The sequence below is a fragment of the Toxorhynchites rutilus genome, chromosome 3 (assembly GCF_029784135.1).
Source record: "Toxorhynchites rutilus septentrionalis strain SRP chromosome 3, ASM2978413v1, whole genome shotgun sequence".
Taxonomy (NCBI): domain Eukaryota; kingdom Metazoa; phylum Arthropoda; class Insecta; order Diptera; family Culicidae; genus Toxorhynchites; species Toxorhynchites rutilus.
This window is the reverse complement of record NC_073746.1, coordinates 189,912,270-189,936,371: the sequence shown is the minus strand read 5'-3', so window position 1 is coordinate 189,936,371 and position 24,102 is coordinate 189,912,270. Positions and strand designations below refer to the sequence as shown.

The window sequence follows — 24,102 nt, the reverse complement described above, 5'->3', positions numbered from 1 at the left end:
GTCCAGAAACAGTTTCTCTTATTTGCACTCCATAAATTGAACTGGATGTGTGCTCCCGTGGCCGAGTGGTTAGCGTCAAAACCTAACATGCCGGGGGTTCGGGTTCGATTCCCGTTCTGGTCGGGGGAATTTTTCGTAAAAGAACTTTCCTCCGACTTGCACAGTGGTCACGCGTATTCTAGAGCTTGCTACTCAGAATGCATTCAAGGCGTGTTATTTGGCATAGAAATCTCAACTAAGTACTAGTAAAAATGACGTAAGTAATATTACGTTGAGACGGCGAAGTTCCTCTAGGAACGTTGGTGCCATTTAAGAAGAAGAAGAAATTGAACTTGACCTCATTTTCACTTCCTTCATATGAAGCACGCTGCATGCTTATAAACATCCAATCACTAAAGGAACGCCGTAAATTTTCAATGTTTTTGTTTTGTTAATCATCTAATTTCGCAACGAGTACAATCAGCTGAATTACTAGAAAAAATAAATTTCTATGTACTTGGGCGTCAAGAACACGCAATTTGTTTCTAACCAAAACATCCAGAACAAATTATACAAATAACGCTCCTATCAATCGCATGATGCGTATATACAATCAGCACTTAATTAACACAACAATTGACACAACAATGAATAAAAAACAGCTAAAAAGAAACATGTACCGTAGGAATAATATTTAACTTAAGAAAACATTATAACATTAATATATAAGTATGTAGTCTACATTTGTTTGACGAAAATGAATAAATAAATAAATAAATGAAATGTTCGGCACTGCAGAAAAGGGTGACTCATGGTCCCGATGACGTTATTGCATTAATGGTGCTGATGTTTCTGTTGTTATTACTGTTGCTGGTGTTGGTTTGTTGTTCGGTTCTGCTTCGGGATGATTATTTCGGCTTTTTTTTTCGGACATTTCGGATTTTTTATATTGAAGAAAATAATATATGTCATGAAACCAACTATCGAACAATTGAAAAATCTCAACCCCTATCCTAACGGAAATACCCACTTCTGATAGGTCGAAATTGACGACACATGCGGCGGGTCCCTAACAGAGACATTAAAACCAAGCTGCGTGAGGGAAATTGGCACTGCAAATACATAAAAGTAGGGGGAGCTTTTGTACCCACAGAAATGTATTCCCTAAGAGAGACATCCAAACCAAACTGCCTGGGGGAAATCGGCATTGCAAATATAAGAAAGTAGAGGGAGCTTTTGTTCCTACCGAAATGTATTCTCTAACAAAAACATCAAAACCAGCTGCCTAGGGTAAATCGACATTGCAAATACATGAAAGTAGGGTGAACTTTTGTTCCTACCGAAATGTGTTCCCTAACAGAGACATTAGAACCAAATCATTATCAAAGAGTTCAACGAGGTAATTCTTCAAACATATCCAAAAACAACAGATAGCCTAACGGAATCCTACGTCAACTATGCGGTCGTGTCTCGGACACAACCCTCCTGTGACTTTTTTTCGTGCCTTTCGATGGGCGTGGTTTAAAAACGAATCTAATTTTTCCGTTGAAAATGGAACTAGCGGACACGCCCGCTCTCACATACGGTCAAAACAAAACTTTGCACGTATGTCGCCTATAAACGACGCTCGTAGCGAAAGGGTTAAAGGCGTCGGTTTCACCCGAGAGGGTGTTGAACTTACCTGCATTCCCGCACCTAGAATGGTTCATGAATAGTCGAAGAGAGATTCTGTAAGGATTTGAAGTCGAAGAAACATGGGAGGTCTTGGAAATATGATCAGGTTTTACCCTGATCATAATCAGGGTTTTTCACCGTCCATTTAATAAGTTCATTAACGGACAGAAATTGGGACTTAAAGATTTTTGAAAATATTTTCCCAGGAAACCAGAAGCTCCCCTCGTCGTCATGTTGCCAGAAGCAACAAAAACCTTTTTCGAGGTAGAATTCACATAATCAATGGAATACCTGTAACATATGCAATTGAAGTTTGCATAATATTGTAAATATGTAATGGAATAAAAAAAATAAAATAAATTAATTTTGCGTAAAATATCCGACTATTTAATAGCAGTTTTTTTCTATGTATGATAATATGATTCAATTGCCATTCCTTCTATTGAATACTGTCAAGTATCTGGCATAAACCCATCTGCTTTCAACACACGAATAATATTGATTTTCAATGAACGCACGCGTACAACACAACTGTGTTTGAAGTTCCAGTAGTTGGTTGGATTGTGAAATGTAGTTATTGTTTTGGTTATAATTTACAAAACGGTGTTTTCTACTAACCAGATAAGATGTAGGATGTTACAAATCGTGTGCGGAGAAAGATCAATTCATATGTTCAGAACCAGAACCATGTAATATTAGACAATATCATAACCATTTGTTTTCTTTGTTAAAGAAGATAAAAACAACAAAATCAGAACATAGAAAACATTATGTCGCAGGTATTATTATAGATTTAATAACTTGAATTCTTAATTCGAACCATCAAAACACTGCTAGTCAATCTGTTAAAACATACATTTAGCAAGGCGGCATTAGTATCATCTTTATTGCAATTTTAACAAATTAGCGATTTGAAAGTAAATCTATTCTCATTCATTTGAATGTGTTTGCTGAATATTTTGCTTATATACCAGAACAAAATGGCAATTTATCGATTGTACCACAAATGTTTAACAATCGTGCACTATCCACACAGCAACACACTGTGTAGACAAAATTTCTTTCCCCCCGTCAATTAAAGTGTCTAACAAACTTGAATGATCTGCATAAATTAAATTATTTTTCTAAAAAGCCACGCTATCATCATCGTCCTGATTGTACCGAAGCATTCAAAATTCGCATATACATATTTTGTTAATGGGCATCTGTCACACTTGTTTTTTGAATGTTTTGGACATAAAAATGCGTGTTACAGTTATTTTTTACATTAATGTAAATCAAATTATTGTTCGTATCCGGGTGAACACATGTTAGTAGATGTCGTTTTCACGTGTTTTAACGTACGGCGACAAAATGTACGTGTTGATTTGCCTAATTTGCACGTGATATTAATTGATCGGAAGCGTTTTCAAATCTTTTTCCCGTGATAGACACCGTTGCGTACTACTGTACAGTTAGTGAATCGCGAAACCCATCCAAAATAATTTGAATAACACTTCTGGTCGTGGAAAGTTGCTGTGTGAGTATTTCTATTCAGTCTTTTTCTCACTCCAATTATTATACATGCCACAGCACTACCATCGGCAACAATCGAGCCGTACCAGTATGCAACCGCATGAAACAATGAATCGAGAGGTACGAGATGAAAAGTAGTACTCAGAGTCAGTTGTTGATCATGCACTGAACCGCACGCACATTAACCGACTAGTCGCGTTACTGAATATTCGCGATATTGCAATCGTATACACAAAATATCTAATACAGTGAATTTCGGGTTCAGAAATTGGCATCAGAAACGTCCCTCCTAATCACACAGTTTTTAAACAAGAATTGTGATTGTGATCTATCGTGACATTCATGTTCACAAAGTGCCACCTTAGTGATTTACAAATTTAAGTGTCTAGAATGTGACTGATTTAGTAGTTTTGCATTAGTACTTTCACTAGTTAAACGAATACATTAAATCTTCCAAACATTAATACGGCAAATAGTAACGTTAAAAAGTGTACACGAAGCAATCGGAGGTATATTTAGATATGAACTGTACATACTAATTCGTACCACCAGTACATTGGTGAAAGGCATATACAGTATACATAAACCGCGATGCGATGGGTACATTCAAACTGAGGAGAACTGCTTTCAAATTCGTTCCATTCCAATTATTAACGTGATTATTGAGTAAACTCGTGAATTAACCAAAGCATTATCACGTAGTACACAGTAGTGTACACACTTTTCTTATTCGTTCAGTTTTAATTCAAAAATCTGATTTCCAAAATCTAATTCGTTCTTCTGCAACTCGTCTTCGGATATTAGATTTTATTTGGCTACGATTCACAATTGTGTTCATACCATTCGAATACTGTTCCAGCATTCGACAGAGCAGCAACGATGCACACAAAATATATACATTATCAATGTTTTTTAAATGCCTGAAGAGACCACCAATCTTCCACAAATTCTGTGCTTCTTAGATGTTGGCTGTTTAATAGTAATATTGCTTCAGGGCCACTGTCGGCACTCGCTCGTGCATCCTCGCCCTTTAAAGAATCGCCGAATCCTTTCACAAATCAGTTTACGCTTTGTAATCCTTACATGGTTGTGATATTTACGCTTTTCGGTCTTTTCGCATTTATATCCAGCTGATCTTCAGATCTGTTTTTTTTTTCGAATATAACACGAAGGCTGGTGGATAATGTTTTTATAGTTAATTCCATGCAGTTTATTACCTCAAAATGCTAGAAGCTATTATGATGTATCAATGCCATGATGGAAGGCTTATTTTTCCAGTTAACACCTATTGTTCCCAGAAATGAATTCAAAATCTTAGTGTCCAACAGAATCTTAGACATGGCAAAAATCAAAACAAATATTCGTGTTTTACAACACCTATGTTCGCAATAAGAAACTCATCAAGAAGATGATTTTAAATCCGGACGACGAAACAAAGTGAATAATGTTTTTTTTTATCGAAGAAGTTGCATGAGAGTGTTCGGTATTTAAATCATGAATTTAAAAATGTCCGGAATTAAAATCATGGCACAATGAACAAATTTACAAATTTTGAACAAATATAACATGTTTTGATTTTGTGGAATTCTGTGATTATTAACTTACATGAAAGAAATTATTCTATAGGAACGGTAATTTTTCATGCTATGATACCCTGTGATCAGAAAGTACCGGGAATGTTTGAATAAAACAAACTAGAATTAAATTTCAGACAATTTTTTATCTCCTTCAAAATATTATTCATCTCAAGCAACACACGTGTGCCATCGCTTGACGCAGTCCTCCATGCATCCCTGGCAGGCCGACGAAGAGATGGCCTTTAGTTCCCTCGGCATTCTCTTTAATCTCCTCGATCGAGTGAAATCTCTTCCCACGATGGCAACTTCAACTTGGGGAACAAAAAAGACGGGTGGGTAATGTCGGGGACATAACCGGAGTGACGTAGGACTATACAAAGGGGACAGCTTTTGTTAAAGATATATTTTAAATATGTTGTTTTATTTTCTTCTCCTGCGTGAACCTGAAAATCTACCTGAAAAACGGATCAGTTTACTGTTTACTCTTTATGAATATGTTGATGGTTCTGAAAAGAACCTTTGGTGTTGTATTTTGTTATCACTCGATATTCCTATCTTGTTCGGTTAAACCTTCCTGTTTTGCTATTGCGTTTGCCACTCGCCACAGCTTTCACAGTTGGAAAATTTCTTTGCTTTGCTTTGCAGCTTTGTGACATGTTGTACAGTAAATTACATTCAATGCGACGTGCCGAAGCGCCACTCAGTGTCGCATTGGAGGCGATTTTAACCTGTAATTGAACATTTGCGATGACAGTGGAACAGTGTCGACTTTCAATGTGGGGTCATAATTTGGACCCCGAACTCTATGTTTACAAACATGTCCAACTAAATATGTCGCATTACAGGTCCGTCCAATTAGCTAAATGTCGAGATAATTGTAAATTAATGTACTTTCAATCTAGAAGCAATTTAAGAATTGGTGAAAATCAATAAGCTCAGAACAACTGCCAAATTCACATACTCATCATATCCTGGCAAATAAATTATGAAAAAATCAATTTGTGTTTTATTATTATTTTGGATAATGTTTTAGAAAGCATTGAACTGTATTTCCTAAACTCTTTTTTGGAAGGTTTAATGGCCCTGAAAAGCGCCTTGTTTTATGGAATGATTCCAATTTAGAAAACTTAGTACTCGTGGTTTTGAAAAAAGCCATTTCGAACGCCCTCGATGCCGCCTTGTTCTGGATTTGCCACCAAAGCAGTTTGTATAAAGAATAAACTTTTTTCTTCTGCTATCTGATGCCGTTTTGCGATTGCGTTTGCCACTCGCCACTTGCTGCAACCGCCTGTTGTTGTCTTGATGTGTTCTGTTCTGAATGCGGTTTTTCTTATCGTCACGAGCAGCTTTACCAGCCAACTCGATCACTTCGGCGGCCGAAACTATATAACGAAGGCTAGGTGGACTAGTGCACTGGTACTAACGCGCTCGGCCTAGCTACCCTTGCTGAAAAATTGGCGGATACACCTACGGGGAACTGCACACCTGCACGGTTCGAGTGGGACTTTTCCTTTCCCTCAACTTGTCCTCCTTTGTTACGTCCACGATGCCGATGCCGTACAACCACACGGGTTTACGGTTTGAAAGAAAATATGATATTTTTTTGGGGTCCGCGTGTTTTATACTCTAGCGGTACACACTCACAGGATAGAGATAAATCGGCAGACTCAGCCAGACTCAGCGAGACGAACGAATGAGCGTTAAAAGGGAGCGATGGCAAAAAAATACATTCATTACGATTTGTTCGCTCGTTGGATTCACATGCAGGCTAAAAAGGGTCCTTTTCAGGATCACAAAATTATATTCAATCTAAAGAGTTTATTGTTTTGTTATCACTCGATATCCCCATCTTGTTCGGCTGAACCTTCCTGTTTAGCGATTTGTTGCCACTCGCCACAGCTTTCACAGTTGGAAAATTTCTTCCCATCCAGCTTTGTGACAGTAAATTACATTCAATGCGACGTGCCGAAGCGCCGCTCAGTGTCGCATTGGAGCCGATTTTAACCTGTAATTGAACATTTGCGATGACAGTGGAACAGTGTCGACTTTCAATGTGAGGTCATAATTTGGACCCCGAACTCTATGTTTACAAAAATGTCCATCTAAATAAGTCGCATTACATGTCCGTCCAATTAGCTAAATGTCGAACTAATTGTAAATTACTGTACTTTCAATCTGGAAACAATTTAAGAATTGTTGTAAATTGAATAATCAGGAAAGTCCCCAACTATCAATAAGCTCAGAACAACTGCCAAATTCACATACTCATCAGATCCTGGCAAATAAATTATGAAAAAATCAATTTGTGTTTTATTATTATTTTGGATAATGTTTTAGAAAACATTGAACTGTATTTCCTAAACACTTTTTTGGAAGGTCCTGAAATGCGCCTTGTTTTATGGAATGGTTCCAATTTAGAAAACTTAGTACTCGTGGTTTTGAAAAAAACCATTTCGATAAGTTTGTATAAAGAACAAACTTTTTTCTTCTGCTACTTGATGCCGTTTTGCGATTGCGTTTGCCACTCGCCACTCGCTGCAACTGCCTGTTGTCTTGATGTCCACCGAACCGAATGTGTTCTGTTCCGAATGCGGGTTTTCTTATCGTCACGAGCAGCTTTGCTAACTCGATCACTTCGGCGGCCGAAACTATATAACGCCGGCTAGGTGGACTGGTGCACTGGTACTAACGCGCTCGGCCTAGCTACCCTTGCGGGGAACTCCAGATCAACACGGTTCGAGCGGGATTTTGCCTTTCCCTTCACTTTTCCTCCTTTACCATGTCCAGACATGGCTGCTTGGGTTGGTTTGTTGATGTGTTGTGATGCGAACCGATGTGGTGTACGGTTTGAAGGAGAATGATCGTTACGGCAGCGGAGCAGGGATTTTTAAGCTGACTGGCTGGCTCGAGAATTACGCATGTGTGAGACTGCGACCAATGTTTCGTTCATTTTTTTCTTTTTCCTTTCCAATCGTGCTTCATTCTATTTCGCTGCTGCCGCTGGTTGCCCGTTTTGGTCGGTACGATTTGAGGAGCACAAAATGGACCAATCAAAAATGGGCACATAGTGCATTTTGACAATGCTTGATATTTCACAATTATTCAATTATTTATCTCAAGAAAAATGAAATGTTATTCGTTATGATTGATGCGTAGATATATTTTCTATCAATTGATGCAAAAACCTTCGCGATCTATTGAGAAATGCTCGAGTTATAAGCGTTCCAAATCTTGCATTTTTTCCTACTTGTTCAGTGCCTAGATTTCCATTTCACCCCCTATATCTTCCGGTTAGACGTAGTCCTACGTCAAAAGAACTGAGGTTTTGGAGACGATCTGTTGAAAAATAAACGAACTATAAGAACTTAAAATAAGAACAGAGCAGCAGGAAATACATAGCTCATCATGTTGCTCCTTAGTTATTTTCCTATACAATGCAGATGTAACGTCAGTCAGTCAACCAAAGAAAGCAGTTCTTGCTACCGAGAAAATTCGTTAATGCCATCCTGCATACAATGTGTTGTAATTTGAAGCCACTTTTAATTCGGAAACTGTACATGGGTTTGTGAAAACTGAATGATCAATTTAAAAAACCCCAACCAGTGCAAGAAGTATAAACAAAACAAAACAGTTTATATTATATGTCATATTATGTCACTTTAGAATGCATTGGTATTGTGAAAAACTTTTAATAACTCATTTTTGAATGGTTTAATGGCCCTGTAAAGCGCCGTGTTTTACGGTGGCTGGTTTTGCCACCAAAGCGGTCTGTATAAACAAACTTTTTCTTTCTTCTACCTGCTGCCGTTTTGCGATTGCGTTTGCCACTCGCTGAAACTAGTTGTTGCCTTGACGAGCGCCGAACCGAAGCTGCTCTGTTCTTGATGCGTGTTTTCTGATTGTCGTGAGCAGCTTTGCAAGCCAACTCGAGCACTCCGACGGTCGAAACTCTATAACCACTGTTAGGTATACTGGTGCTCCGGCACCAATCCGTTCGGCCTAGTTACCCTTGCGGAGCAATCAATGAATGCGACCAACAGGGAACTGGAAACATGCACGGTTCGAGTGAGGCTTTGCCTTTCCCTTAACTTGTCCTCCTTTGTTACGTCAACACGTCCACGTTGCTGCTTGTTTTCTTTTTATGATGTGATGCGATGCGATGCTAAACGATGCCGTACAACAGCAGGAACTGGTTTACGGTTTGAAAGAAAATGAGATATTTTTTTTGGATCCGCGCGCTTTATACTCTAGCGGTACACGCTCACAGGATAGAGACAAATCGGCAGACTCAGCCAAAGGGACGAGTCCAACGAGACGAACGAATGAGCGTTAAAAGGCAGCGATGGCAAAAAAATACATTCATTATGATTTGTTCGCTCGTTGGATTCACATGCAGGCTAAAAAGGGTCCTTTTCAGGATCACAAAATTATCTTCATTCTAAAGAGTTTATTGTTTTGTTATCACTCGATATCCCCATCTTGTTCGGCTAAACCTTCCTGTTTAGCGATTTGTTGCCACTCGCCACAGCTTTCACAGTTGGAAAATTTCTTCCCATCCAGCTTTGTGACATGTTGTACAGTAAATTACATTCAATGCGACGTGCCGAAGCACCACTCAGTGTCGCATTGGAAACGATTTTAACCTGTAATTGAACATTTGCGATGACAGTGGTACAGTGTCGACTTTCAATGTGGGGTCATAATTTGGATCTCTATGTATACAAAAATGTCCAACTAATTATGTCGCATTACATGTCCGTCCAATTAGCTAAATGTCGAACTAATTGTAAATTACTGTACTTTCAATCTGGAAACAATTTAAGAATTGTTGTAAATTGAATAATCAGGAAAGTCCCCAACTATCAATAAGCTCAGAACAACTGCCAAATTCACATACTCAGCAGATCCTGGCAAACAAATTATGAAAAAATCAAATTGTTTTTTATTATTATTTTGGATATTATTTTAGAAAGCATTGAACTATATTTCGTAAACTCTTTTTTGAAAGGTTTAATGGCCCTGATAAGCGCCTTGTTTTATGGAATGGTTCCAATTTAGAAAACTTTGTACTCGTGGTTTTGAAAAAAACCATTTCGAACGCCCTCGATGCCGCCTTGTTCTGGATTTGCCACCAAAGCAGATTGTATAAAGAACAAACTATTTTCTTCTGCTACCAGCTGCCGTATTGCGATTGCGTTTGCCACTCACCACTCGCTGCAACTGCCTGTTGACTTGATGTCCACCGAACCGAATGTGTTCTGTTCCGAATGCGGGTTTTGTTTTCGGCGCGAGCAGCTTTGGCAGCTAACTCGATCACTTCGGCGGCCGAAACTATATAACGCCGGCTTGGTGGACTGGTGCACTGGTACTAATGCGCTCGGCCTAGCTACCCTTGCGGGGAACTCCAGACCGACACGATTCGAGCGGGTTTTGCCTTTCCCTTAATTTTTCCTCCTTTGCCATGTCCAGATTTGGCTGCTTGGTTTGGTTTGTTGATGTGTTGTGATGCGAACTGATGTGGTGTACGGTTTGAATGAGAATGATCGTTACGGCAGCGGAGCGGGGATTTTTAAGCTGACTGGCTGGCTCGAGAATTACGCATGTGTGAGACTGCGACCAATGTTTCGTTCTTTTTTTTCTTTTTCCTTTCCAATCGTGCTTCATTCTATTTCGCTGCTGCTCTGGTTGCCCGTTTTGGTCGGTACGATTTGAGGAGCACAAAATGGACCAATCAAAAATGGGCACATAGTGCATTTGGACAATGCTTGATATTTCACAATTATTCAATTATTTATCTCAAGAAAAATGAAATGTTATTCGTTATGATAGATGCGTAGATATATTTCCTATCAATTGATGCAAAAACCTTTGCGATCTATTGAGAAATGCTCGAGTTATAAGCGTTCCAAATCTTGCATTTTTTCCTACTTGTTCAGTGCCTAGATTTCCATTTCACCCCCTATATCTTCCGGTTAGACGTAGTCCTACGTCAAAAATGTCGCACGGGGCCATATCATGTGAATACGGCGCTTGCTCGATGATATTTACTTGATGTTTGGTCAAATAATTCAGTACAATTCAGGCTCGATGCGCTGGCGCGTTATCATCATGCGAAATCCAAGTCGTTTGCGCCGTACAGGAAGATAGTAATGATACCCATTCTAGCGTGACGTGACGTTTTTACTCACTAAAAACAGGTTTTTTTACACGATTTTCAAATAGTAAACAATGACAAAGTAAAATTGAGAAAATTTCCTACAAGAATTTTCAGTTGGAGAATATTTTACAGTTGAATTCGCTTGTTGTCAGCCCAATACTTTTGTGACGTGACAACATCTGTCTTTTTGCGGTTTCCGACTTCTGAACATTAATGTTGTATTTTCAGTTCCGTTTCAAAACATACCAATAAACTTTGTTCTATGATTAGTCAACAAAAGATGAACGTGGATTCCTGTCAGTTTTTCAAAAAAACTCGCAGGAACTTTGCAAAAATCGACATGCATTATGTGATGTGACAACATGCTCTGTGCGAAAAAACAATCTACACAAAGCATTGTCACGTCACACAATCAGTAAGTTGTATTAAATTAGAATTTCACCGTATTGTAGCAAGCTATGTACTATGTTTTATGTTTTTTATTACTCTGAATACTCTGAGCTTCTTTTTTCTCTGAAATCTCCCCTTCCCCTTGCAAAAGTTCATCTTATGGGGGGAGCTGGTCCTAACGCGACCGGTGCTCCTGAACCTACCCCCCCTTTGTATCTCGGGAACGGTGCTGATTATATGGTGACTTTTCTGTGGCTCTCTTCATTATAGCGTTTTAGCGCCATTTTGCGTTTTCGTTGCTTCAAAAACAGAGTAGAAATATTTGAACCGGTATGGAAAATGAGTTCAATGTTGTTATAGATTGCGAAACATTACAAAACAAGGCAATTTTAATTGCTCATGGTTTGTTCATCAGAATAAGCTGTATAAATTGAATCTTCCTGTTACATGCAGTACACGGCATGCCTTTATTTGGAAAAAAAGTCGGGTGGTCCAAAACCGACCACCAGTTTTACATCGTGATTATTTAACACGTTCATTCTGGTGCTTGCCATCAATGGCTCGCACAATCTTGGCTCATCGAGCGGTGCTTCTGTGTTGATCAGTGTGCATGCGCGCGTACCTGTGCAGGGACATTTATGTTTGCGTGTTGAAGATGACTTTTACGTTTTCGTTGACTTTGATCGTTGACTTTTGACGATTGCGTGTGAATTTGTATGTGCTCTTTTATTGGCTAACTCTACACGCGTCGCTCTAACGTTAAGTGCTTTCCTCTCTAACATTATATCCCTCTCGCTCAAATCCTATCTGTTCTGTATAAAAATTTAATCTTATATTGTGGGTTTTAATGTCATTCCCGATCTATTAGATCCGTTTTTAACGAACCGGAAGTATCCATCCTCGACTCCAAAATGGTGTCGGAAAACATTCGACTTCCGCTGGCAGGACATCTGTATCCAATAGCCAAATCGTATGGGTTTTCAATGTTTTTATATTCTATATTCTGGAATCTACGTTCATCTACTGTTGACAAAACATAGAAGAAAGCTCATTCGTATGTTTTGTAACGGAACTGAAATCAATTAAATTAATCATTAATGTTCAATAGACTGAAACAGCAAAAAGTTAAGTGTTGTCACTTCATGAATGTATTTGACTGACAGCAAGCCAATCTAGTTATAAAATATTCTACAACAGATGATTCTTGTTGGAAATTTTCTCAATTTTACAATAACATCGTTTAAATTTGTGTGTTGATACATGAAAACGTAAAAAAAGTGTTTGTAGTGAGTCAAAATGGTGTAACATCACGTTGGAATGGATCGTATACCTTTCGTGACGTGGCAACAACTTCTTGAGACAGTTGTTACTTCTCTATTTGTGGACCGACCTTAACCAAATCTTGTGGGTTGTTGACTCCCATTATTTGTCAGAGAAACCCAAGTATAAGAATGTTTGAATTTAGGTGCACCGGATAAATTAAAAAAATGTTCTATTTTTTTGACATGACAGCTATTTTCCAAATGCTTGTTTTTTATGAATTATAAAATGACGACTTTTCAAACAAATATTTAATTATCCATTCAATAATTGGAGTTTGGTTAAGCAAGTGCAGAGATATCTCAAGAAACATAAAAAAGTGAAAACCTAGAATATTTGTGTAATTATGTAGTTTTTTAAACTGGTCTCTTTCGAAGGTTTGTGCTTAAAAATCAAATTCGTTTCAAAGAATTAATAATAGAACTAGTGCTTATTCAAACAACTTTTTCAATTTTCTTCTAAAACTAGATTTGAAATTTGGTTCTTTGGTGCATAACCTCATGTAATGGGTCATGATCGGAGAGCACTAAATCCTGATAGATGTGCGTCTTAAGGTCGTACCAACATAAGAAAAAAACCAGTTCCCGCATGCACGGTACGTTAAAATAAAAAGTCACAGGAGGGTTGTGTCCGAGACACGACCGCATAATTGACGTAGGATTCCGTTAGTCTATCTGTTGATTTTTGATATTAGGCTGTCAAAAAAGTCCTGCGGTATTTCCGCGAGGTGTGGTTGTAAGCGCGTAGTTCTAGTTGTATTCATTGTATCGAGTCATACTATAGCTTGTTGGAAAGGTATTTTTATAGTGCTATAATATAATATAGTCCTTGACAGTGTTTTGTTTGGTTAAGTCGTTCGTGAGTTATAGTGTCGCAAATATGGAGCAAAATAAAGAGAAAATCCGACATATTTTACAGTACTACTATGACAAAGGCAAAAATGCATCTCAAGCTGCAAATTTGTGCAGTTTATGGACCCGATACACTTTTCATTTCCACCGCACAACGATGGTTTCAACGTTTTCGTTCTGGTGTAGAGGTCGTCGAAGATGCGCCACGCTCCGGAAGGCCTGTCGTCGAAAATTGCGACAAAATCGCTGAATTAGCCGAGAAAGACCGGCATAGTAGCAGCCGTAGCATCGGCCAAGAGCTGGGGATAAGTCATCAAACCGTTATTAACCATTTGAAGAAGCTTGGATTCACAAAGAAGCTCGATGTATGGGTGCCACACACGTTGACGCAAAAAAACATCTTTGACCGTATCGACGCATGTGAATCGCTGCTGATTCGCAACAAAATCGACCCGTTTCTGAAGCGGATGGTGACTGGCGATGAAAAGTGAGTCACTTACGACAACTTGAAGCGCAAACGGTCGTGGTCGAAGCCCGCTGAAGCGGCTCAGACGGTGGCCAAGCCCTCATTAACGGCCAGGAAGGTTCTGCTGTGTGTTTGGTGGGATTGTCAAGGAATAATCTATTATGAGCTGCTTCCCTATCGCCAAACGCTCAATTCGGACCTGTACTGCCAACAACTGGACCGCTTGAAGGTAGCACTCATGAAGAAGAGGCCATCTTTGATAAACAGAGGTCGCATTGTCTTCCATCAGGACAACGCCAGGCCACACACTTCTTTGGTGACGCGCCAGAAGCTCCGGGAGCTCGGATGGGAGGTTCTTTTGCATCCGCCGTATAGTCCGGACCTTGCACCAAGTGACTACCACCTGTTTTTATCTATGGCGAACGAGCTAGGTAGTCAGAAGTTAGCCACAAAAGAGGCCTGTGAAAATTGTGAAAATTAACATCGGCAAACTCTTTGATAATGATTTGATGGCCCTGAAAAGACCCGTTTTGTTTGGTTGTTCGGTATTGTTTGTTCACTCCACCAGTGTTTACCGAGTGATGATGACAGAAGGATGGCAAACAGTCATTGGATAGTACGTATCACATAAAAGACGCTTAAGTGGAACGAGATATGATGAAAACCACCCTCTGTGATCCTAGATTAGAGGCCCCTGTGTTATGTATGGATGAAAAAAAAAGACTCACTAATTTATAATAATTAATTACCAATACCGAACACAATTATCAATTTTTACATCAGTAAAAATATGTTACTTTAATGTAGAGAAAAATATTTGAATTCTGAATGTTTATTCCCAATGCGAATTTTAATTGGACTAACAACACCAACACCTATACTATATATAGAGCATGTGGGAAATCACATTTTCTAATATTTCTTCACTTTTCCAATTTTTCTCGCCGTATAAACTTTCCTTGAGTAAAAATGAATATAACAAAACAGACAGCTTAAACCGAACGACCCGTTCTCGAGCGGGAACACAGCTTGGTTTTTATTTATGAAAATTGAAATAAATCGTTTCATATATCAAGTGATTTTTAACACAACAATTTTACACTTACACTTGTGCTAAATTTTTCACAATACACGATCGGTCATTGATATGAAATGTCACGAGGCAACCAACACTAAAGTTCCAGATTTAAAATTTGACGTAGGACTACGTCTAACCGGAAGATATAGGGGGTGAAATGGAAATCTAGGCACTGAACAAGTAGGAAAAAATGCAAGATTTGGAACGCTTATAACTCGAGCGTTTCTCAATAGATCGCAAAGGTTTTTGCATCAATTGATAGGAAATATATCTACGCATCTATCATAACGAATAACATTTCATTTTTCTTGAGATAAATAATTGAATAATTGTGAAATATCAAGCATTGTCCAAATACACTATGTGCCCATTTTTGATTGGTCCATTTTGTGCTCCTCAAATCGTACCGACCAAAACGGGCAACCAGAGCAGCAGCGAAATAGAATGAAGCACGATTGGAAAGGAAAAAGAAAAAAATGAGGGAAACATTGGTCGCAGTCTCACACATGCGTAATTCTCGAGCCAGCCAGTCAGCTTAAAAATCCCCTCTCCGCTGCCGTAACGATCATTCTCATCCGAACCGTACACCGCATCGTTTCGCATCACCTCACATCAACAAACCAACACAAGCAGCCATGGTTGGATATGGCAAAGGAGGAAAAGTGAAGGGAAAGGCAAAATCCCGCTCGAACCGTGGTGGTCTGCAATTTCCCGTAGGTGTATCCGCCAATTGCACCGGAAAAGGTAGCTAGGTCGAGCGCGTTAGTACCTGTGTACCAGTCCACCTAGCCGGCGTTATATAGTTTCGGCCGCCGGAGTGATCGAGTTGGCTGGCAAAGCTGCTCGCGACGATAAGAAAACCTGCATTCGGAACATAACACATTCGGTTCGGCGGACATCAAGACAACAGACAGTTGCAGCGAATGGCGAGTGGCAAACGCAATCGCAAAACGGCATCAGGTAGCAGAAGAAAAAAGTTTGTTCTTTATACAAACTGCTTTGGTGGCAAATCCAGAACAAGGCGGCATCGAGGGCGTTCGAAATGGTTTTTTTCAAAACCACGAGTACTAAGTTTTCTAAATTGGAACCATTCCATAAAACAAGGCGCTTTTCAGGGCCATTAAACCTTCCAAAAAAGAGTTTAGGAAATAAAGTTCAATGCTTTCTAAAACATTATCCAAAATAATAATAAAACACAAATTGATGTTTTCATAATTTGTTTGCCAGGATTTGATGAGTATGTGAATTTGGCAGTTGTTCTGAGCTTATTGATAGTTGGGGACTTTCCTGATTATTCAATTTCCACCAATTCTTAAATTGTTTCCAGATTGAAAGTACAGTAATCTACAATTAGTTCGACATTTAGCTAATTGGACGGACATGTAATGTGACTTATTTAGTTGGACATTTTTGTAAATATAGAGATCCAAATTATGATCCCACATTGAAAGTCGACACTGTACCACTGTCATCGCAAATGTTCAATTACAGGTTAAAATTACCTCCAATCCGGCACTGAGTGGTGGTAATGCGACGTGCCATTGAATGTAATTTACTGTAAAATATGTCACAAGCTGGATGGGAAGAAATTTTCCAACTGTGAAAGCTGTGGCGAGTGACAACAAATCGCTAAACAGGAAGGTTTAGCCGAACAAGATGGGGATATCGAGTGATAACAAAAACACAACACCAAAGGTTCTTTTCAGAACCATTAACATATTCATAAAGAGTAAACAGTAAACTAATCCATTTTTCAGGTAGATAGGTAGGTATTCACGTAGGTGAAGAAAATAAAACAATATATTTAAAATATATATTTAACAAAAGCTGTCCCCTTTGCATAGTCCTACGTCACTCCGGTTATGTCCCCGACATTACCCACCCGTCTTTTTATTTGCTAGAATTAATCGTATCCCTCACCCAACTTGGAATATAAAAATGCCCCCGACTTGCATATATTGGCAATGCCGAGTTCACCCAGGCACCTTGGTTTTGATGTCTCTGTTAGGGAACACTTCTCGGTGGGAATAAAAGTTCCCCCTACTTTCATGTATTTGCAATGTCGATCTCCTCCAGGCAGCTTGGTTTTGATGTCTCTGTTAGGGAACTGCCACATGTATCGTGAATTTCAACCAACCAAAAGAGAGTAATTCCGTTAGGATAGGGGTTGAGATTTTTCAATAGTTCGATAGTTAGTTTCATGACATATATTATTTTCTTCAATATGAAAAATTGTTATGGAGTGCCAGAATCGATTGACGCAAAAATTTCATGAATCCATCATGAAATGACTGAGCAATAAGCGTTTGAAATTGGACAATTTTCACGATGTGCTCGATTTTCGATTTTCAATTTGTACCCCAATATGTTCCCGAAAGACGTAATCCTACGTCAAAAGTAACTTGATTAGAGAATGAATTGACTAGCGTTGACTAGCGAGGATGACTGGTGAACAAGTCCAGTCAGTGGTTGTTTTAACTTACTCGACTAATGAATATAAATCTGCCTCTTCATTCAACTGACTTCAATCCACATTTCTACTCCCCTAGGAACGGAATTTATACCCGCGTACGCAATCTTATTTTTACGTCCATATAAAGCGGAACGAAAACATGACTTCTGATGCAAAAAAAAGATACCCTATCAATGGAGGGTTTAATTGCGATTCACATACAACATCCACGTCACGTTCACGTCCCGTCACGTTCCGTTACGTCAGTTATTCTACCATGCAATTTTTATGAAAACATTCACATACACCGGCAACGCATACGTTCAACAAAAACGAGCGGCAAGATTTGTAGACAAAAATAATTAACGGAGAGGGATGGTTCGTTGGGTTTTTGTCTGGGCTCGGCTTTTGTTTTGATTTTGGTTGTATTTTTTATGCCAACATATCTCTTAATTCCAAATTTCATAGTCAAAATCTTCCGCGACTAGCTGAGAAAAAAAACTAAATATTATTATTGATGAATGACAGGAATTAAGCAATTGAATAATATAATTCAATGATTTTCATTGATTTTTTCTAAATTTAGAACTGGTTCTAGGCATGCTGATTCGAAAGAGGGCATTGTAACTTCAAATCGTTGCAGGTGGCGACACCACGAATAACATTAAATAAATCATTCGTGCGACGTTTTACGTGACGGTGCTGTTGCAAGCATTGACTGCATGTGTGAATTGGTGGAGACGTTGACGGAACGTAGACGTTCTTTGCCGTAACATTCTATGTGAATCGCACATTATTGTCTGCCCATCGTGAACTCAAACCAACGAACTTAGACATTTATCTTCTTCTTCTTCAATGGCACTAACGTTCCTAGAGGAACTTCGCCGTCTCAACGTAGTATTACTTGCGTCATTTTTATTAGTACTTAGTTGAGATTTCTATGCCAAATAACACGCCTTGAATGCATTCTGAGTGGCAAGCTCTAGAATACGCGTGATCACAGTGCAAGTCGGAGGAAATTTCTTTGACGAAAAATTCCCCCGACCAGAACGGGAATCGAACCCGAACACCCGGTATGTTAGTTATGACGCTAACCACTCGGCCAAGGGAGCAGGGACATTTAGGGACATTTATCAAGTATGCTATAAAGGTCCTCGCGTTAGCATTAGTAAATAGCGTGCAAAATAGCGCACACACACTGAACTCAAACATCGATGCATGCACATGTACGTGGGAGAGAGAAAGAGAGGAACGAATTCGTTTTGGGGGAAGCCACTTCAAAATACAATGAGGACAATTTGACTGGGAAGAATGAAATGATATAGTCGAGTCGGTAGAGAGAGATAGCGACCAAACGCCCGACTGACTGTTTAGTCGTTTTGGCGGAAAAACTGCGTGGAGAAGCCAAAAGTCTTTACTAACTGAATACGGATATAGTCAGTCAGATAGTCAGCCGACTATCCTCAGTTGACTATGACTATGCAGAGTCCTTGTTGCAACGATAAAATAGAACATCGCGAGAATGATCGTTTATGGAAAATCGTTTCTCGACTCTCGGTCAAAACCGTCAACAAAGCTAGGAGCTTGTTGCATCAGAACAAAGCCGATGCGCATGAGACCAAATACGAATGACAACTAAAAGTATCGGAGGTGTGCTATTCACACATACAGAAAAGGAACAAGTACTATGTCTCACGCAACGAGAATAAGCAACACAAAGCCAAACACTGATGGCTAGAAACGACCTATAATCATTTGCACTCTTCTCTTTTTTCGCCTGCTTTGCCATGGCTCGGATGGTTGTGTTAATTGTAATGCCAGATGCACTTCAAGTGAAATATTCGCTAGCTTTCACAGCTCGAGGGGAAACATAAAACACAAAAACGAGCAGAATAATCGACCTTTGTTGTTTCGGACACAGAAAGATTCTGAGAATTTTCCTCAGAGGAGATGCAATACCTATACGCTAGCGACAGCTTACTTACTATGCAAGGGTGGATTTTACTTCGCAAATATTCTCGTTTCGCTATCCCCCTTCGTTGTTTCTATTCTAGCGGCTGCATAAGTTGCCCGTTATTGACAGCTCTTTTCTGGAAAGCACACAAATGGACAGAACAAATGTATGGGGAAATGGGAATGCTTCCAATTTTCATGAATTCAAACCATATACAGACTATGGGATTGTAATGTAAAGCATACAGGGCCCGAAATCTTCGAAGGTGAAATCTAGCTCACCTGTAGCGTTTGTCAAACACGTTGAACTCAAACATCTATGCATGCAAACTATACATGGGAGAGAGAGGAACGATGTCATTTTGGAAGAAGTCACTTCAAAATGCAATGAAGACAATTCGACTGGAAAGAATGAAATGATATAGTCGAGTCGGTAGAGGGAGATAGCGACTCAACGCCCGACGGGTATAGTCAGTCAGATAGTCAGCTGACTATCCTCAGTTGACTATGACTATGCAGAGCCCTGATAGCATTTCAAACAAATCTTAGAAAATTTGCGATTCGATTGGTATGCAAATCATTAAAAATCCGTTCGCAGCAAAAATAATTATTAACGTTAACTTTATTTCATAAAAACGTGACCTGTTTTCTGATTATGCACCCTTAATGTAAGACGTAGTCCTACGTCAAAACTGAACTCCTTAATTTGTTCATAAGAGGTATCAGCTTTTAAATAACATATAGAACACTATATATTGTGATTGTTATGTTAAATCTGCTAAAGTTATGTTATCAAATCTTAATTTTCTCCTTTTTTTCAGATCAACAGAAATGGGTGCAGATGTTCACAAAACTTTCAGCGCAAGTTGATTCCCAGTTAAACATCATAGATAGCAAAGGATAGTTCTATGGTTCAACGATTAAACATCTCTAGTCAAATAAACGACACTGTAATAAGGGGAAAAAAGTACATTAATTGGAGTCAATCCGGATCTTTAAGATTGTTTAGTGTGTAACATGCGGAGGAATTTGAAAATATTACTGATACTAGGTATATCATGGATCTTGATTGCAGTATACTACTTCGAAGGTAGCTATAAAAATAAAAATCGTGCCCTCAGATTGCGCGATGAGCAAACTGCTGTTGTAACAGAAAAAATGGTATCTATCGATACATCATCTCATCTGTTCAGTCCATCTACATCGCCCAAGCATCCAATTTCCAATACTCTGTTTCACTTATCCTCGCCTAGACATACTTGGGATTACTTCGACGAGATAGGATTCATTCAAAAAGGTAGCCTACAACAAGGAGAAGATCCCTACATACGGAATCGTTTCAATCAACAAGCTAGCGATAGTTTAAAAAGCAATCGCGAACTTCCAGACACGCGTCACCTAATGTGTCGAAAAGCATGGTCAAATAACCTGCCGCCCACCAGTGTGATAATAACGTTCCACAATGAAGCACGTAGCACTCTTCTAAGAACAATAGTTAGTGTACTGAATCGATCGCCAGAACATTTGATACATGAAATAATCCTCGTGGATGATTATTCGGATTTTCCGGAAGATGGCCAGGAATTGTCTAAAATTCATAAAGTAAAAGTTATTCGAAACGACAAACGGGAAGGTTTAGTTAGATCACGAGTCAAAGGTGCTGATGCGGCCACAGCTACGGTGTTAACTTTTTTGGATAGTCATTGTGAGTGCAATGTGAATTGGCTGGAGCCTTTGCTCATAAGAGTAGTAGAAGATCCTACTCGTGTGGTATGTCCTGTAATAGATGTCATCAGTATGGACACTTTTCAATACATTGGCGCATCTGCTGATCTACGTGGTGGCTTTGATTGGAATCTCGTCTTCAAATGGGAATATTTAAGCAATGCAGAAAGAAATGAGCGTCAAAAGGATCCAACAACTCCAATTAGAACACCAATGATTGCTGGAGGATTATTTGTGATAAGTAAACTATATTTTGAAAAACTAGGGAAATATGATACACAAATGGACATATGGGGCGGGGAAAACCTGGAGATCAGTTTTCGTGTTTGGCAATGTGGTGGCAGTTTAGAAATCATACCATGTAGTCGAGTAGGTCATGTATTTCGCAAAAGGCACCCTTATTCCTTCCCAGGCGGTGGAAGCGGAAACATTTTCGCTAAAAATACAAGACGAGCAGCGGAAGTTTGGATGGATGACTATAAACAGTACTATTACGCAGCGGTTCCTCTAGCGAAAAATATTCCTTTTGGTGAAATTGATGAACGCTTACAGCTCAAACATGACCTCAACTGCAAACCTTTCAAATGGTATTTGGACAATGTCTACCCACAGCTAACAATTCCAGAACAACAAACAAGAGGTAACCTAAGACAAGGACCGTATTGCATGGATACTCTAGGTCATTTACTGGACGGAGTCGTTGGACTTTATCACTGTCACAACAGCGGAGGAAATCAAGATTGGAGCATCACGAAAAAAGGACAAATAAAACATCTGGATCTTTGTTTAACACTATTGAATTTTTCCATACGATCGCGCTTCAACATCGTAACTTTAAAATACTGCGATGAATCTGCAAACCAACAATGGCACAAAAGAGAGGGTGGACTTATACAACACAGCAAGATCAATGTTTGTCTGGACTCACGTTATGTGAAAGAGAAAGGCATTACTGCTGAAAGATGCAATTCTGCGCTCGATTCCCAGCAATGGAAGTTTTCCATAAAGTGAGAGTAGCGATTAAGATAATGTAGAAAGCGTTATGAATAAATTTTGTTGTATGTGTTATTCATTATTGTTCATCTGCGTAAAGTTTTAACATATATCACCGAAGCCAAAATAGAAGCTACATTCATTACGCTCCAATGATGATAATACATTCCAAGAAAATATAAGATGCATCATCCATCGAGAAAACTGAAACTGCAAAAAGAATAATTATTACTACACACTGGTCTTTCAATGGGATGGTCACGAGATGACAATTTCTTGATAGTTTTAATAAATAGATCCAATTATGAACAAAACCTATAATGCGGTAGTTTTAATTTTTCTAAAAAACTAAGGAAATTTCAACAAAATAAGTTTTTGGTCAAAGAAACAATACTTGTATGTATTATTTGATTGTATTTTCATATTTGTATTGTTAATAGGCTTAGCTTAGGCTCCTGAGGTTGATTGATTAGCGTCACATACGAGGGCAGTTCGATAAGCACTTAGCCTACAAAAAAAAATACAAAAAAATTGGAAAAGTGGTGTTTTACAGCGAGTGACTTTTTCATGTTTGGAAACAAAAAAGTCCCACGGGGCCAAATCTAGAGAACACTGTGGATGGGGCAGCAGTTCGTAGTGCAATTCGACCAATTTGTCCACGGCGACGGCAGAATTTCCATTTTTTACATTTTTCTAAAATCCGCTGACCCGCCCGCTTCCACACACGGTCAAACCAAAACTACGAGTCCGATTCGGCTGAAATTTTGACAGTAGCCATTTACGAGAATGTTCTACACGATAAGTAATCTCTCTTGCGATACTGACACCATCGGGCGATGAGGCTAAGTACTTATCGGACCGCCCACGTATATCATACTTTGAGTTCAATTTCTGTTCTAGCATCCCTAGCAAATTTTTCGTCGAAGAATTTTTTTTCTGACTGATGTACGCGTATTCTAAAGTTGGTCACTTAGAATATAATCAAAACGTGTTATGTCGCAGAGAAATCCCAACCAAGTACAGAGTCTTTCAGATTAAACGCTCACGCTACAAATTTTAAGCGGCCCATAGACGTTCAATATTATTGATCAATAATATTGAATATTTCGGTTTGTGCAATATAATTGATAGTCTAGGGGTAATATTGAAGCCTCTCAAAATATTGTGCCATAATATTGAACGTCTATGGGCCGCTTAAAATTTGTTGCGTGAGCGTTCAATCTGAAAGACTCAGTATTTGGTTAGGATTTCTCTGCGACATAACACGCTTTGTTTATATTCTAAGTGACCAACTTCAGAATACGCGTACATCAGTCAGAAAAAAAAAATTTAAGTTCTTGCGTCAATTTGATCTTGTAAGGATGTAGCCCAAGATCATTTCGTAATATTCGCCACAACAACGTCACAGAGATGCCCAACGTTCTTCCTCAATGAATGCGTTAGCGGCAGCAATATTCTCGACACTACGGGCACTTCTCCGTCTCACTCGCACATTTTGTACTGTGCCTGTGGATTCAAATTTTTCACTAGACGCTCAATTGTTGATCTGGCAGGACGATTATGACGACCATAAATTGGATGTAGCGCTCTTAAAGTCCATTGACTCCAAATTTCGATAGTAAATTTTACTAATCTCGACTCGTTCTTCTTCTTCTGTAGGAGCATTGTACCACTGCGACCATTAGTTTGATCTATTGTAGTGCACTCCAGTTTGCTATATATGCAGTGTCAGTTCGTTCCATCACTCAGGGAATAAGTGATTGTCGCACCAGGACTTTGCATATCCCCCCACGAAGGTATGACTTCCTTTATGAAGTTCCTTACCTGTTTTGGTTCAGCAGACCAAATCTCGTTAGGCATAAGAATGCCCTTTCAAAGAATTCGCAGTCTTCGCTGAATTAGTGTACTGCATTGACACAGTAAATGTTCCGAAGTCTCAGCTTCGAAATTGCAGAAACGACAGTTATCATCT

General features: G+C 39.0%; 1 protein-coding gene across 2 annotated transcripts; it reads left to right on the top strand.

Moving 5' to 3' along the window:
• The first annotated feature begins 2,173 nt into the window (after positions 1-2,173).
• LOC129778013 (polypeptide N-acetylgalactosaminyltransferase 2-like) lies at positions 2,174-22,366 on the top strand. 2 transcript variants are annotated; one of them, XM_055784644.1, is made up of 2 exons: positions 2,174-2,432; positions 20,234-22,366. In XM_055784644.1, exon 2 carries the CDS (start codon positions 20,430-20,432, stop codon positions 22,146-22,148), a length of 1,719 nt encoding a protein of 572 aa, XP_055640619.1. In that variant the 5' UTR covers positions 2,174-2,432; positions 20,234-20,429; the 3' UTR covers positions 22,149-22,366. The 2 variants fall into 2 exon arrangements, with proteins under 2 accessions (XP_055640619.1, XP_055640620.1); XM_055784645.1 differs by lacking the exon at positions 2,174-2,432 and adding an exon at positions 3,308-3,677.
• Positions 22,367-24,102: the final 1,736 nt, after the last annotated feature.